At 46.2% G+C, this 17,090-nt stretch overlaps 1 protein-coding gene across 2 annotated transcripts in view; it reads right to left on the reverse strand.

The window, feature by feature from the left end:
* The window catches only part of rfx6 (regulatory factor X, 6), an 18,106-nt gene extending 3,142 nt beyond the window's left edge, over positions 1-14,964 (reverse strand). The window contains exons 1-18 of one of the 2 annotated variants that reach the window (XM_030345962.1): positions 14,523-14,964; positions 14,093-14,216; positions 13,524-13,647; positions 6,310-6,371; positions 6,095-6,172; positions 5,904-5,931; positions 5,719-5,826; positions 5,383-5,460; positions 4,947-5,060; positions 4,552-4,601; positions 4,271-4,430; positions 3,751-3,898; positions 3,149-3,258; positions 2,817-2,934; positions 1,842-1,964; positions 1,464-1,670; positions 925-1,240; positions 312-607 (exon numbers count right to left, since the gene is read on the reverse strand). In XM_030345962.1, the coding sequence (XP_030201822.1) occupies positions 312-607; positions 925-1,240; positions 1,464-1,670; positions 1,842-1,964; positions 2,817-2,934; positions 3,149-3,258; positions 3,751-3,898; positions 4,271-4,430; positions 4,552-4,601; positions 4,947-5,060; positions 5,383-5,460; positions 5,719-5,826; positions 5,904-5,931; positions 6,095-6,172; positions 6,310-6,371; positions 13,524-13,647; positions 14,093-14,216; positions 14,523-14,649 (2,371 nt within the window). In that variant the 5' untranslated portion in view covers positions 14,650-14,964. The remainder of the gene's footprint in view (positions 1-311; positions 608-924; positions 1,241-1,463; positions 1,671-1,841; positions 1,965-2,816; positions 2,935-3,148; positions 3,259-3,750; positions 3,899-4,270; positions 4,431-4,551; positions 4,602-4,946; positions 5,061-5,382; positions 5,461-5,718; positions 5,827-5,903; positions 5,932-6,094; positions 6,173-6,309; positions 6,372-13,523; positions 13,648-14,092; positions 14,217-14,522) is intronic. The other variant, XM_030345963.1, reaches the window with a different exon arrangement.
* Positions 14,965-17,090: the final 2,126 nt, after the last annotated feature.

Consider the following 17,090-nt stretch of genomic DNA (forward strand, 5'->3'; position numbering starts at 1 on the left):
TATATATAATTAATAAAAAGGATGAACAACACAAATCTGTCAATTACTTCCATTGAATCTCACGTAATTGCAGTCTAGTGATCTCCTTCTATTCCTTCCCAGTCTATTTTCCACGCTAGGTAGCCTGGCCAGGGCAGGACCCAATTACTGATCAAGCTACGGCGCTTTGAACTTTGAGGAAGTAGAAACTACAGAAAGGATTGGGGGTTCCGACCCCGCAAAATCAATATAAATAATAATTGATGCATGAACAACAATTAACAGAACCAAAGCAGCGACAGGGAGTGCAAAGGTTGCTAAGCGGCACCAACCTGAATAGTGGTGTCCCTGAGCCTGGCTAGCATCAGGTACGTATCCATACTCCCCCGAGGGCCCCACGTGGGCCATCCGCTGACCGGCCGGGGTCTGGGTATCTATCCCCCGCTCCACACCGGCCTGGGGCGTGTCCGAGGAGCAGGAAGAGCTGTAGGACAGCAGGCCGCTGACGGGAGGAGGTTGGCTGGGACCGGGGCCATGGGGCCCTTGGTAGGGCTGGTAGCGAGACGGAAGCTGATAGGTCAGGGACGAGGTCCCGGACAGAGCAGGGGACTGCATCTGCCCATGAGGCCTGCACACAAGATGGAGAGGAAATTAATTGAGGTCAATGCCCGCTCCGGGACTGGGACCTGATCTCTGGCAGTGAAACGTTGTCACAAAATGATAGGTCCTAATGTTTAGCCGTATACGTATGAGCAGTCTAGAGGTTAGGGGGCTCAACTCCCAGCCCAAAAGATTCTGTGGTTGACCCTCAAGAGCCACTGGCTGCTTCGTTAGAACATGGATCTGAACTCACTGAAAGGTTCCTATTACTGGACGTCTGATAAAGTAATACAGACTGAAGCCACTCCATGATACTAGAGTATGCCAGGTGAAGTTCTATCCCACCTGAGTGTGTGTTGGTAGCTGGCTGAGCTAGAGGACGTGTGGAAGAACCCTGAGCTGGGGGGAGGCCCGGAGTGGTACAGGGCCTCCGGGTACGAGGAGGTGCAGGGGTCGGGCTGGCCCGCCACACTCATGGAGAGGGAGGAGGAGGAGAGGTAGGAAGAGGAGGACGGGCAGGGGACAGAGGTGGAAGACGAGCTGGAGGTCAGAGGTCTCCCAGTGGGCCCCTGGTTGATGACCGAGCCACGGTTGGCTAGCGTGGTGGGGGAGATGGGAGGGGTCATCAAGGCAGCCTGGCAGTACTCAAGCTGGCTGGCTCCTGCAGGTATGTGTGTTCAGGGTTGTTGTGGTTGGATGTTTTGTGTGATGGGAGGTTGTTCCATAAAGAGTTAATACAATTATTTGCATAGCAAATATATATAGTCATTTATAGCCGTGCATTGGTTTTAACTTTGATGCAAAATCTCCAACTGTATTCACACATACATCAGTTAACAATTATGACCTGATTGATGGTTCAAATAAATGTGTTTTTGTTTTACCTAAAACGGAGAAACCAGCGTTTTCTGTGCTCTGATAGACAGCAAGGCTGGCTTCAAGGCACTGTTGCTGATTGGCTGATAAAGACATATAGGCATGTGCTGCCAGACCCTCATTCTTCACCAATTGGTCAGTGGCAATGCTGGCCTTGTTGCGATTGGCTAGGAAGCAGGAACTAGGCGAGGCCATGAATGCAGCTCTACTGGCGTCTGAGGGGTAAAACAATACTTAATACAAAAGTTATAACCAAGGGCTCTGACGGACAGCACCCGCATCGAAGTCTCTACAAATACATAGAATGACAAGTAACAGCAGCTGCAGTAAAAATACTACAAATGTGTAAGTGAGCAGACATAGCCCAGTGTTTGTATATGCTATACCTGCGTTTCTCATAGATCTGTCCAGTAGATTGAGTAGGTCCTGCTCCTTGTCGTTGTTGAACTGTGTCTCCAATGCCAACAGAATGTATTCATCCAGCAGCATTCTGATCAGATGGAACGACCCTGGGAACAGGATTCAGGTAAAGGTATGCTAGATATTTTAATAAGGATGGATGGAAATATGAATACTTGCCAAGTGCCAAAATACATAAATCCTTTTCTCTTAGGAGTACACTTCATATTCAAAGCTTATTTTTGCATTGCTTGTTGGTGATCCTCTCACATACGAACACAGCGTGCATATTGACTCGGGAAGAGTCTGCCCCTCGCAAACAGTACAGTATTACTAAAACAGCACAGTAACCCATGGTATTCAAGACAATTGCTGCACTAATTTTATAATGTTATTCATGAGTTTTAGTTTTTGAGAAAAAGAAGAGAAGAAGAAGAAGATTATAGTTATCATGGTGTTCTGTAGACAAAGCCCTTGCTACAATAGACTGCATAAAATACCTATTAATAATAAGAATGTGTTTCTGACAAGTTCATCTAAAACTATATTTTTATAGGGTCTAGTTTGGGATGTGTATTTAAAACATTGAGCCTGTATGGCTGTCCGAGCATCTGTCTGTCAGTTCCTCTGTCTGTCAGCTGTTTCCACCATCATTTCCTTCATCATGCACAGATGTGTGCACATGTAGGGAAACTAGTGTTCAAACAGAAAGCATGTTACCTGATAAAAGGACCGTTTAGGCAAAGCAGGGACGTTCATTATTAACATACGTTTATGGCACCATTGTAGCAATCTGCTTCAATTTAAAACAAACAAATCATCTGGCTAGAGCTTGAGTGTGTGTACTACTTACTCTAACAAGAGCACTTACTCTTACTCAGTTATTAGGCCTAGCTCTGGTAGCCCTTTAAGGAAGCCATACGTGTGTTTCTACTGGAGTTGCTGAGGGCCCTGGGTCGTACCAAAGCTACAGGCGTTGTTGAGAGTGAGGCTGTGCATCACTCGGGCGCCTAGGAAGCTCCAGCGCAGCAGGAAGTCTTGTGCTCGTCTTTTGACCGACCGACTGCTGTGTTGACCCGGCTGATATCACAAAGACAGAGTGCAAGAGACACAGAAGATACTTGGAGATTCATTATTTGCCTCTCAAATATTACAGATTCTAATTATGATTAAGTTTGAATGGAAAATTTTCCTTAGTAAAATGGTGTTCCTTAGCATGGCTGTCTTTTTAAAATGAAGCACTATCTGTGTGCTCATACGTTCAGACCTCTACACAGCTTCTGCCAATCAATACCTTGATTACTTTCTGTTCCACAACAGTGTCGAGCCATTCGATGAAGGACTCAACAGTGGCATTGTTCTTCAGCAGGTCTTTGAGCTCCTGGAAGACTGCGATGGAGTCATCTATCTCAAGACAAAGGAGAAGGATAGAAACGACTGCATTAGACACTGTATTTTTTGTGTGTGTGTGTGTGTGTGTGTGTGTGTGTGTGTGTGTGTGTGTGTGTGTGTGTGTGTGTGTGTGTGTGTGTGTGTGTGTGTGGTGAAGAATACCCCCAACACTCAAAAATCGACTTTATGTTTGCTGAACTGGTTTTGAACTGGCCAGGGTTTCCCTGAGCACATAGGTGCTGAACAGTAACTAAAACGCCCTTTTAATATATCCCCCAGAACGTGGCAGCACTTCCCTGAACTCCTTATTTATCTAGCAACGTACCACCTTGTGACGCAGCCTGATCAACTGATCGGCAGTCTGCATATTATACGCAGAAAAGCCAAAGAAACAAATAGAAATTGCAATTCAAATTTGTGTGCTCCATTAGAGAATATGAAATATGAGCCGACAGTAACAGCTGGTTGGTAAGGATCTGTAACCAGACCTATAGTGACTCTTACACTCTGAGTAGACATCAGTGTCAGCATGCTCTCCTGCAGCAGTGATGCCCAGGAGTGGCTGAACACTGATGGTGCTCAGCTCCACCTTTTCCATGTCCGTCACCATACTGTTCACCACTGCCTGGTCGAACAGGGCTGGCCGGGCGATCTGGGAACAGAAGACAAAAGAAGGGATAGAGGGGTTCATTGGCAAGGAACAAGACAGCACACATTTATTCCACCCATCTGTAGGTTGAATGGACCATAGAATACCATCCTCTCACAAGATCAGAGGCCATGGGCTATAATACAACAACGTTTGGAACCAATGGATTAGAGTTGTCCCTCTATTGACTCTCCTTCATGTCTTACTAGAAGTTAAGCTACTGTGCAAACGTAGTGTCATGGAAGTCAATTAAACCCAGTCGTATGTGTGTTAAATAATGGTCAGAGAAGGGCTGTTCTGCCACTATTGCCTACAAGAACCACGGTCCCCATCACCTTATTTTACATCATTTCCCAACTCTCCTTTCGGCTGTACCTGCGCCAGATGCAGAAAGGAACTCTGTCTCTTCAGAGACGAGATGAAGCGGTGTGCAATGGGAAGTTTCTTTGCTGCAAGGCATTCTGGGAGATTCTCCAGAGACGAAGTGAGCCAATGCTCCCAGTGCTTGGCAAAGTTCCGGATGTCTGCCAACAAACTAATGAGCAAATATGATTTCACATGATGCAATTTCAGCTAACATTTCCTATACTCACAGACTGTTTACAGCTGCTTCTGCTGAATGCAGAGCAATTATGCATTAGATTCAAGTGACAAACCTTTCAGGCATCTCTTGCATGGTAGCAGGAATGAGCACGTCAGTGAGCACCTGACAAAATATCATGGAATAATGTCATTTCATGCTGTGGTTATTCTATATGATATCCTCAAAAGGCTGAGGTTTTATCTTTCTGTTCAGTACCAAGGCTGCGGTTCTTCAATCAATCACTACAAAGGTTTATTCTATCTGATCACCGCAAAGGCTGAGGTTCTTCTATCTGATCTGTACAAAGGCTAGGCTAATGGGATTTTATCTGATAACTACAAATGGTTTTGCTGAGGTTCGCCATAATAAAAATGCTAGTCTTGAATATAAGGGAAAAATATTATGGATTTATAACACTTTTTTTATGTTCTAACAAGTTAAACTGTTAAAAGGGAGAAAAAAGGTAACCTTATAAAGAATGGAGTCACACACACAGAAGATATCCATAATCACAGAGTTCTCCAGCAGGGGCAAAAGGTGGTCTGGCATACCTTGCCAGAAATGGAGCAGGAAGTTCTGTATCTGTAACACATCAGACGCAAGCACAACTTTGTCCATGTCGGTGTGGGTGTAATATGTTCAGGAGCCATTCCTCTTAACTGACCATGTTGTGGTGGGTGTAACATGGACAGGAGCAATAACTCCTTACGGCCTCAAAGATGATTCATCTTCTCAAGTACTCAACGATGTTGAAATGCTGTCACTACGTGGGCTAACTTTAGAGAGAGAATTTAATGGTTGAGCAACATTGACACATAATAGTAGTCGTAAAATTACAACATACTACATAAAATAATAATGATGTATTTCAAATATTAGTGTTTACTTTAATAAAAAGGGTTACCTCTTCAAAGTTTACATTAATTGCATTGTCCAGGATGCACTGACAATGGGTTTTGTACATCATGATTAGAGTGTCCACCTACAAATGGAGGGAAAATTGGATATTTACAAATAGTTGAAAACATGCTTCTTTACTGGACAAAGAAATCCCAAGGAGTAATATTTCATAGGTCATCATCGAAGCTGCAGGATAGGAATAATATGAATACCATGTCTACTTTTAATAATCTCTGGCAATCATTATTGTTCAAAGACATACTTTACAGATTGGGAAGCTGTAGCAAATCCCAAGCAGGCTCTACATGTTTGTTACACGGTTATCGGGAAAGGAGCCAACCTTTTCTCTGGGGATGTTTCCCTGTAGCAGGAGGTGCTGGGCGCTGGGGAATTCTGGGAGCAACGTTCCTGTTTTAGAACTCAGGGAGTATTTCCTTGTGAAGCCACCCTGTCAAACACAACTTGTTTTATGGCCTTCTGCAATCAATGTTTGCCATTTATTAAAGAATTATTATTGATTCTTACCTCATTCTTAAGCTTGCTTCCAGAAAATCTAAGATTATAAAACGAAAGAAAACCACTACATATTAAGAAGAAACATGTCTCTGAATAAAGCCACAAACCAGCAGCCCCTCTGGTGAAGATATATGAGGTATATAACAGCTGCACGTATGGACTGCTTCTGCCATTAGATGAAGCTCAAAGCTTGGTCTTACCTGGTCAGCCCCTTCCCTGAGTAGACTGAGTGGTAGTAGGCACTACTTTCTTTGATGCCAATGCCATAGTAATGATACCTGCAGAATGGTTCAGTTGGGTAATAATTGTACTAAATATGAATGACTTATGTTCAGAGAAAATGCAGAAGCATTTCCCCTCATCAGAAAATTCCCATTAAAAGAAAGGAAAAAAAAAAAGGTTTTTGTTTGCTTACTTTGAGTGTCCTCTAGTGCCAAGACGTCTGGTTGTCAGGAGAGGAAACTTCTGACGGATGGTCTGTATAGAAGCAGAGGTTATTATCCGACGTTATGGCTAAAGCAGTCCAAACTCAGACTACTGGTTCCAATGTTTACACTTTTTACCATGAACTATTTTGCCGGCAGGGTGCGTACATTGGCGATAGAACACCTTATATATATATTTATATATAAGGTCCATATATATATATATATAAGGGGTTTAACTTCTATCCAACAGCTCCTTGGTTCCATCAAATCTTCCATTATAGACTATATATTTATATATATATAGACAATAGATATATATATGTATATATATAGACTATATATATATATATATATAGACTATATATATATATATATATATATATATATATATATATATATATATATATCAGTGGCGGCTGGTGGTTTTTAAAGTGAGGGAGGAAGGACTGGCCGCTTGGTTGCCATTGGCCTGCTTGCACTGTTGGTGTATGGTGGCATAAGAATGTGAGACTCTAGTTGTTTCAGGGTGTTTTGGTGAACTACAAAATAGCAGGGAGGGAGTTATGTGAACAAAATGTATACAAAGCCACCAGTGGCATCACTGTAATTTGAGAAGGAAAGGATGCAAAGCATATTAGTCAAATCAGGCCTACTATTGATTTGTAAAAGTAAATAAAAAAATCTGGGCCTATTATTGGGCGTATTTTTGCCCTCACTGACTGAAGTTATTTAGCTATGTTTATTTTCAGTTACAATTGCTTGTAATGCTACCAGTAAGTCATGCGTACCTAGCAAACCATGTAGCACTCACAACACTGACGTTGCCATTACTTCTGATGACCTTGATTTTGGGAAGTGGTCTACCTCTTTCTGAATGAATGGAATGGTTTTTGTAATAAGACGTTAACAATGTCCTGCGTTTCCAATGTTTCCATTGTGCATTTAGGATCTCGCTATCGCAGATTTCACTTGCTCTGCGTCTCTCAGACTGAGCACCGCGGCAATGCAGACCGGGTTGAAAATTCAAACTATGCACCTATCAGCGTGGGCACCGCCCACATTTCCCACGGTATCGTGTATATAGCGCGGTGAATACCGTCGCTCATCCTCCCTTTTCTTTCAGCACTTGTGCTTATCAGCGAGAAATTGAGAACTACTATTAAGAAGAAGATGAAGACTTAAACACGGATCTCCCGAGCCGGTGGCAGCGGCTCGGGCGAGGCCGCGGACAAACGGCCCCTTTTCAGGGCCACCTGAGAGCGCTCCTGGAGCTAGGTCCTTTTCAGGACTCCTATGCGCCTCCTGTCCCGCCTCCCTGGCACCGGGTGACGGGCACTTGGCGTGCTCTGTGTGCCTCGGCACCGACCACGCCGAGGCTGCTATGGCGGCCCCCGTCTCCTGTGTCGCCTGCCGGGAGCTGCCTGAAGAGGGGATCCTCTCCAGGCATCTCTTCTTTTCCCCTGCGGTGGACCTGACGCGATGGCATCATCGACGCCGACGACGACGCCTCCATGGACGGCGACTCGGCGTCCAGTTTTTCCCGCTCTCGGGTTACAACCGCCACCGTCGCGGGGAGATCATGGGTGAGGCGTCGGCCATCAAAGGGTTTCCCATGCCGGCCCCGCCTCTCGCCCCCGTATCTGACGATATGCAGGGCGAGTGCTTTCGCACCCCGATCTGCTTCCCGGCGGGTTACCCCTTGTTCCCGCCTGTGCAGCACTGCTGCAGGTGGGGACCCTTCTACCCTGAAGGCTCCGGTAAGCGAGGGGGATCCCTCGCCTGGAGCCTCCACTGGCAGCGCTTCTCTGTCCGGGCGCCGGATGGCGCCCTAACAAAAAGCCGCTGCCCCCCGACCGCCTCCAGAAGCAGATTGTCGGCCTAACGTCCGTTAGGCCGACAATCCGCGGCGGCGGTCAACAACATCGCCCTACTCTCCTCTGCCATGGTCTCCTTGTTGGCTGATAGGGAGGCCTACGGCCCGGAGGAAGCCGCGAGATGGCTGGCGGTTTCCCGCTTTTTCCAGCGCCATCCTCCAGATATGCCAGCCGATAGCCGTTTTGGCCGGCCGGCATATGGCGTGGGCTACCATGATTCAAAGGGTCATATGGCTCTCCCACACTGCGGTGCAGGAATGAGAGCGGGCCAGCCTCGTCCAGGGTCCACTAGCGCCTGATGGCCTATTTGGTCCCCGGTTCTCCGAGGTGCTCGCGCACCAGCAGTCATTCCGTGAGAATCGTTCCCGGTTCGGGGAACCGGGAACGATCTCAGCGTACGTCTCCTACGCTCGCTGAGCCTCCTCCCGTTCATGGGAAGCCCCCCTTGGCTCACACGCAGTGTGGAGGCAGTAGGGGCAGAGGAATACGGGTTATTCCTGGACGGTCTTCCTCAGCTGTCGGCTCGCCCTCTCTCCGACCGCTATGCGTGTTGGCAAGAGCGGTGCGTTCTGCCATCGTGGTTGGACACCACGTTGAGATGGGGCCATCCCATACAGTTCAAGCGTCGTCCCCCACCCTTTATGGGGTTGGTGGAGACCACGCTACGGGACCTGGCTGCGAGCAGGGCTCTGGCAGCAGAGGTGACACGTCTCTTGGTAAAGGGGGCCATCACTGTCGTTCCCCCCCACGAGTCTCACCTAGGGTTTTATTCCCGCTACTTCCTGGTTTCCAAGAAGCCAGGGGAAAAGATACGTATTCTGGATCTTTGCGTGTTCAACAGATCCGTTGCCACGAGGAAGTTCAGAATGCTCACTGTCGGATTGTTCCGGTGTGTGAGAGAGGGCGATTGGTTCACATCCCTGGATCTCAAGGATGATTACTTCCACGTCCCTGTTCAGCAGGCGCACAGGAAGTTTCTCCGCTTTGCCTTTATGGGATGGCATACGAGTACCAGTGTCTGCCGTTCGGCTATTCCCTGGCTCCGCGCACCTTCTCGAAGTGTGTGGATACGGCGTTGGAACCGCTCAGGCGTCAGGAAAAGAGGATTCTCTTCTACCTAGATGACCTGCTTATTCTGAGCAACTCAGAAGAGACCGCGAGAAGGGACACCATGTTGGTGATAAACCATCTCGCCTTCCTGGGTTTTGCCATCAACTGGGAGAAGAGCTCCCCGCTCCCCAGCCGGCAGACAGTCTACTTGGGGCTTTGCCTAGACTCAGCCACCATGACTGTGATGCTTTCGCCTCCTCGGCGAGACGCAATCCTGTCGTGTCGACGCTCTCTCGTTTTCGCGTTCGCAGAAACGTGACCGCACTGTCCACCATGCGCCTGTTAGGGCTGATGGCAGCTGCCCACCCCGTGGTCCCCCTGGGTCTGCTTTTTATGCGCAGACTCCAGCGGTGGTTTGCTCGCCAACGGTTAGACTCCAGGCGACACAAGCTCAGGGTGCTCCTTGTTTCCCGTTCGGTGTCGCCAGACCTGGAATATTGGAAAAGACCCTCCGCCCTTCTCAGGGGTGTTCCCCTGGGCAGGGTGGCGTCCTACGTAGTGGTCTTCACGGACGCCTCATTGACGGGTTGGGGAGGAACGTGCCTCTCTTACTGGGTCGGGGACGAGTGGCGCACGCCCCCTACAGCACACTTAAATGTGTTGGAGCTCGACGCTGTGAGGAAAATGCTGTTGCATTTCTTTCACCTGGTGCGCGGCCGCTCCCCTGCTCTCCACCGAAAGGCGGTTGAGCTCTGGCTTTGGGCTCATCAGTATCTCCTCAGTCTGAGAGCCCGGCCAGTACCGTTCAGGCCGGATGCGCTCTCACAGGCCCACGGGACGGTGCACCACCCGCCCGATGTCTCGGGACGGCTGTTGGTTTGGCTCCTGAGAGGTTGATTCTGCAGGGCAAAGGTTTGCCTGAGACGGTTATCAACACTATTCAGAGCGCTCGTGCGCCTTCTACTTCTTCCCTCTATGCGGCGAAGTGGTGCGCCTTTCTCTAATTGGTGTGAGAGGAACCACGCTGTCCCATCTCAATGCGAGGTGGGAAGCGTGCTTTCGTTTCTGCAAAACTTATTGAAAAAAGGTTTGGCCTTCTCCACTATCAAGGTCTATGCGGCAGCCGTTTTGGCTGGCCATGCAGGCTGTGATGGTGGACCGATCTTCAGCCATCCACTGGTCAAGAGATTCTTGCGTGGGGCTAGACGGGTTAGGCCTGTTTTCACGCGTTCTTACACCACGCTGGGATCTCCCCACCGTGTTGCGCGGATTGTCCAGGGATCCTTTCGAGCCTCTTTCTCAGGCCCCCTTGGATGCCTTGTCATTTAAGACGGCACTCTTGTTGGCCTTGGTTTCTGCCAAGCGGGCCGGTGAGCTAACCGCTCTGTCTGTCAGCCCGAGTTGCTTGTTGCTAAACAAGGACAGCTCCTTTGCGTTGCTCAGACCTAATCCTGCGTTCCTCCCGAAGAACATTAATAGTTATTTTCGGTCGAGGGATATTGTGCTTAAGGCTTTTCACCCCCCGCCTCATTCTGATGAGGCGGAGGCGGAGTTGCATCTCCTATGCCCGGTTCGGGCGTTGGCTACGTGAATCGCTCGGCCGCGTTCCGCTCCACACAACAGTTGTTTGTGTGTTATAGCGACGCTAGCAGGGGCCGCGCTCTTTCTAAGCAGCGGTTTTCTCGCTGGGTATGTGAGGGTGTTTGCTTAGCCTACTCTCGGCAGGGCTTGGAGCCACGGTTGGGCGTTAAAGCTCACTCCACACGGAGCGTGGCCGCTTCAACGGCTCTACTCAAGGGCGTTTCGGTGGAAGACATCTGCGCGGCTGCGTCTTGGTCTTCCCCCGGCCCCTTTGTCTGTTTGTACATGACATGTCCAGGGGCTCACTCTGCAACTCTGTGCTAGAGTCCGGGACCCCTTTTACGGCTTAAGAATATAGACATGTTCTTTAAAGCGGCGTGGTTGGATTTCCTCTCGCCGGCTGGTGAGTTGGACTTGATTACCAGTCTCACTCTCCCACCTTTTTTCAAATGAAAAACAGGCTAGGGAGGTTTTTCTATTGGCTCGCCAATTGTCAGGTGGCTTTGTTTGCCAATGTGGCACTCCCGCAATTTTTTCTTCTAAAAACGGCCGAGAGAGTCCCCTTATTGGAGAGCCGGATTCTGTGGCTCCGCCCCCGGTAGTAGCGGACCTAATGGAAACCGTGTTGCTCTGGTTTTTCTTTTCCTTTTCATGGGTTCCATGAAGCACGGATTAGAGCCGGAGTCTTTACAGACTCACTTTTTTCTCCTTTGATCATTGCCTTGCTTGATCTAGGAGGAATTCGTTTTTTATTAAGCTGTTGTGTTTTACACTTCCTTGGCTTTTTTGAGTCTTAATGTGTTCTGGTGACTTAGGTCGTTTTGACTGGGGTCCAGCAGGAGTACATTGATCGGGCTCCGCTCGCAGCTTCACCTTAGCCCATAAGGCGAAGCCTAGACGGCGTAGCCTACATGAAATAGAACGATAGTTATGTTATTATAACTCTAGTTCTATGATTGTAGGCGTAGCCGTCTAGTTTCCCACCTGCTGTACCCTCCAAATGCTGAAAGAAAAGCGTGGAGGATGAGCGACGGTATTCACCGCGCTATATACACGATACCGTGGGAAATGTGGGCGGTGCCCACGCTGATAGGTGCATAGTTTGAATTTTCAGGGCCCATAAGGCGAAGCCTAGACGGCTACGCCTACAATCATAGAACTAGAGTTATAATAACATAACTATCGTTTGTTATCGACAGCGTTGCCAGATTGGGCAGATTTCCCGCCCAATGATAATTTTTCCAGCCTAACATGGTTAAAAGTAGCCCAATTGGGTGGGAAATCTGACCAATCTGGCAACACTGCTCAACATCCAGGGATCCTGCTTATTGGTTCATAGCGCAGACGGATAGATTTTTGCGCGAATCAGACCCCTTAAGGTCCCACCCACTCAGAGGAGGATTTTCCTCCTCTCTCCCATTGAAACCCATGTTATCCACCGGCCGCCAGTACTTTCGGGAAAATGAATGGGAGTGAACGGCGGCGGAGGGAGGATGTTCCTCCCTGAAGTAATTGTCAATAGGCGATAGGGGGTGCTAATGTCCCTTTACCCAGGGAAACGAACATTATATATTCAAAGGCAATAAAGTAGTCATATTTAAGGGCATTAATTCATTACAATAGTCGGGGCAATCTAAATTTTTTATTCTCAACAATGTTAGGGAGGATCTTCCTCCCTCTCCTCAATGGAGAAGCCTCCACTGATATATATATATATATATATATATATATATATATATATATATATATATATATATATATATATATATATATATATATACTAGATATAGTATATATATATAGACTATAGATATAGTATATATATTGACTAGATATATATACAATATATATATTTTACATATATATATTAGAGCTGTCAAGCGATTAAAATATTTAATTGTGATTAATCGCATTGATGTCATAGTTAACTCTAATTAATCGCGATTAATCGCAAATTCTTTTTCTATGCTAAATATCCCTTGATTTTTTTGTCCCATAATTCTTCTCATTTTAATTCTCTTATTAACATGGTGAAGTGCATCGGCTTGCCTTGTGCAAATGATTTTTTATTGATAACAACATTGGCATATACACTGATCAAAACCGGACGATACAAAAAAAGAGCCTATAGTGCAATTAAACGACTGCTTTGAACAAATGTCATTTGAACATAGCAGTCAGGCTACTGCTTCTTTGTTTTGAGCCAAAGAAAAAAAAAAAAAAATTATTATTTTTTTTTTTTTATAAAATAATTTCGTTAATCGCGCGATAAAAAATTTAACGCCGTTAAATTTGGTTTGCGTTAACGCCCTTAATAACGCGTTTAACTGACAGCTCTAATATATATATATATATATATATATATATATATATGAATATATATATATATATATATATTGACTATAGATATAAATTGACTATATATATATATATAAATATAGTCAATATATATATACTGTATATATAATGGAAGATGCTCATCCAAAGGCATTACCTCTTCTATGGAGCTGGCAAGACAATCGCTACAAATGCTTGTACTCTTTCAGTTTGCACACACACGCACACACACACACACACACACACACACACACACACACACACACACACACACACACACACACACACACACTACACACACACACACACACACACACACACACACACACACACACACACACACACACACGCACACACACCTTTCCAAAAGTAGCAGCACATGCCGGGTCCAGCTTGTCCTGGCGGCAGAAGTCCAGGTAATGTGCGTAGAGGATGCAGCGGGGGAGACACACGCCTTCACACACCATGTAGTTGTCCTCGAGCCTTAAGCCCAGATCAAATCAATAGCTATTACACAGTGAACCTATAAGATTATGATCCACTATACCAGGTTGATGGATTCATCCCTCATATTAGCCTATAGCTTGAATTCCTAAATTGTAATCCCATCCACAAAACGTAATGAACATTGTTAGTTGTTTAGTTTGTTTAAGTTTGCAAAACTATGATGATGATGATCTGATTTAAACAAGGATAAATGTTCCAACGAGCATGTAGTTCTTACCCAGGATTTTCTTTGCTATTGTAATTTTGTGTGCTGCATCATTGCTTTACTTGTTCACCGTCTGAATTAATAATAATTTATAAAGTCATATTACATTGATAAGGCATCACTGCAATATGACTTGAACAATTAATATTTAAAGGGCCTAATTAATATTTAATCAGTATATTCAAGTGCTCTTCAGTGATAAATATATAGGCCTACCACTGCAGAGTGAGTTGGGTCTGTTTCTTCTTGTCTTTAATGATCTGAGTTATGTTCTTCCTGGGAATGGGGTTGTGGACGGACAGCTCAGTGGGATGCGGTCTGTCGCTGCTCTCCTCCGCCTCTGGCAGGGAGACGAAGGGAGAACCATCACACCCAACAGGAGCCACAACACATACACACCAACCAGAAACAAGTTGGCGGATCATGCTTAAATGAGGTAGCAGATGTTTCAGAAATGAGGTAAGATTGGAACAGACGGGATCTGTTCAGTTAGGATCTATAAGACGGTGGCTAGAGGGTCAACTAGAATCGAACCAAACGTAAAAACAAGTCTGCAGAACCTGTATGATGCCGACCTCCGTATTGAATTGCAGCCCAGCATAAAGAACAGTGTAATGCATATTTCCTCTGGTTGGTGGCTCCTCACCTGACTTGACAGCAGAGTCCTCCTCCTCCTTCTTGTCATAGGGCGTCCGGACCGTAGGCTCCGGGACGGGGAGAGTATGAACACCAAACGGTCCATCCTCCAGCGAACCTCCTCCACTTGGTTTCATAGTAACATTAATTATGGATAATTAACAACGATCTGAATTAACAAATATCATCAATAACGGATATAATAATGTGAAGATAAAGGTCCAATGTTGTTCTTTTAATCACAGAACGGTTGTCGAAAGTTGAAATAAAATCATAAGGGATCCAAATCCGGTCGCTGACGAGAGGATAACTGATGAAATCGGAATAAAGTCATGTAAGCACGATACCCTTGAATAAAACAGTCAGGCTCCCCTGGGACTCAGTATTAACCCTCCGTGGACTCGGACCTCCAGAGTCCTGCTCAGCCTTGTCCTGTTGACAGAAGATGGGGGTTGTTCGAGGTAGTTAATGATTCACGAATTCTCTATCTACATTGCAGTCACCTGACTTGGGCTACCGTCAGGTCCATAGAATTGGTAAGCTCTAGTCCCGGTCTCAGAGGGTGACACTGGACCCCTCGGCCCTCCTAACGGCCAGCAGTGTCCCGTCAACTGAGAAGGAGCCCAAGACAGGGTCCCTCAGCCGTAGACCCTCTTTTCTCCGGACAGAATCGCTCGTATAGGACATGGTGTAACCCAGACATGGGCATCATGTTCTGGGTGACCCACGAGTTGAAAAGAAAAAAACGATTCATGAAAACAAAGAAAGAAAATAGATTCATACTTAATAATACATTTTATTTCATTATTCATAAAGCTTTTATTTTAGTTCAGTTAGATATCCAAAAACACGGGAGAAGGTCTTTTATTGGGAAAACTGCTGTTCGTCTGGTCGATGAGCATGAGGTTGTTCAGCGTCATTCAACTTTCTCATTGATGAAATATAACAAGTCTAGACACAGATCCAATCTCAGTGATGAACACCTGTCGGCTCTGCTGCGCATAGCCACATCAGGTATTCAGTGCACTTGTTCAAGCCCATCAGAGGCTTAACTCCTCCCACTTTTTTATCTGTGTCAGTTGTAATGGCTGCATTATCAAATGTGGATGCACTCCAATACACCTCTTCAAGTTCAGTGCACTTGGTACAGATACAGATAGGTTTAAAAATATATACAGTATATAGTTATTTTTAAACCAAACTGTGCAATCTGTAATTATGTTGTGCACATGGTGACTTTTAATTACAAATGCTTAGGAAGAGTTACAGCAATATATTTTCTATAATCCAATCAAATGATTAAGACAAGACAGAATTTCCTTGGCCCTCAAAGGCATTCCGATTTTATTATGTGGCCACCAATGAAAAACAACTGTCAACCCCTGGTCCAACGTGTAGTACCTGGTTTAACCTATAGGACCTGGTCCAACGTGTAGGACCTGGTCCAACGTGTAGGACCTGGTCCAACCTGTAGGACCTGGTCCAACCCGTAGGACCTGGTCCAACCCGTAGGACCAGGTTTAAGCCGTAGGACCTGGTTTAACCCGTAGGACCTGGTTTAACCCGTAGGACCTGGTTTAACCCGTAGGACCTGGTTTAACATGTAGGAGCTGGTTTAACCCGTAGGACTTGGTTTAACCTGTAGGACCTTGCCTAACCTTTAGGACGTGGTCTTACGTGGGACGTGGGCCGCACTGGCGAGACACGCCCACGAGCTGCATAGGACCGGGATAGAACCGGGATGTGTACACCAAAATATAACTAACAAACATACCAGCTAACTTATATTATTATCCGTCCAAGATTTATGGATACATTTTCGGGTGTAGGACAGTAAGTTAAAGTTTAGGTCAGTTCCTATAAAACAGACTCTCAGAAGATAGAGATCTCATTGAGATTAAGGATTAAGTATTAACAAGTATAAAGTCATTATGGAGCTAGTCAGTTGATTAACATTAGGGTTACAAAAGCAAAGGCTAGCCTATCCCTGGATTGTCTTTAGACGTGAAATGCGACAAATAGACATAAAGTATAATTCAAATATTAAAATAGCTATACAATGACAAAAAAAATACATGGTTGAGAAAGAATGTAACAAACTAACAGTAATAAAAGTCTTATGTCAGGTAGTTGCCATGGCTTACGGATTCATCTGCAAAATGCATACACATGGTCTATATTTGTTCAGCTTTAGCCCAACACGTTGAAGTACTCCTTCTCACCATGTGTTGCATCCCAGATGACTGGTGGCCTTAAACTGGTGGTTCTCACATTGTCTACTGCCCGTTGTACCGGCCCCTACTGGACTGACCGTGTTACCGGTCCCCTACTGGACTGACCGTGTTACCGGCCCCTACTGGACTGACCGTGTTACCGGCCCCTACTGGACTGACCGTGTTACCGGCCCCTACTGGACAGACCGTGTTACCGGCCCCTACTGGACTGACCGTGTTACCGGCCCCTACTGGACTGACCGTGTTACCGGCCCCTACTGGACTGACCGTGTTACCGGCCCCTACTGGACAGACCGTGTTACCGGCCCCTACTGGACTGACCGTGTTACCGGCCCCTACTGGAC

Source organism: Gadus morhua, chromosome 21 (assembly GCF_902167405.1).
Source record: "Gadus morhua chromosome 21, gadMor3.0, whole genome shotgun sequence".
In the NCBI taxonomy this organism is placed as follows: Eukaryota; Metazoa; Chordata; class Actinopteri; order Gadiformes; family Gadidae; genus Gadus; species Gadus morhua.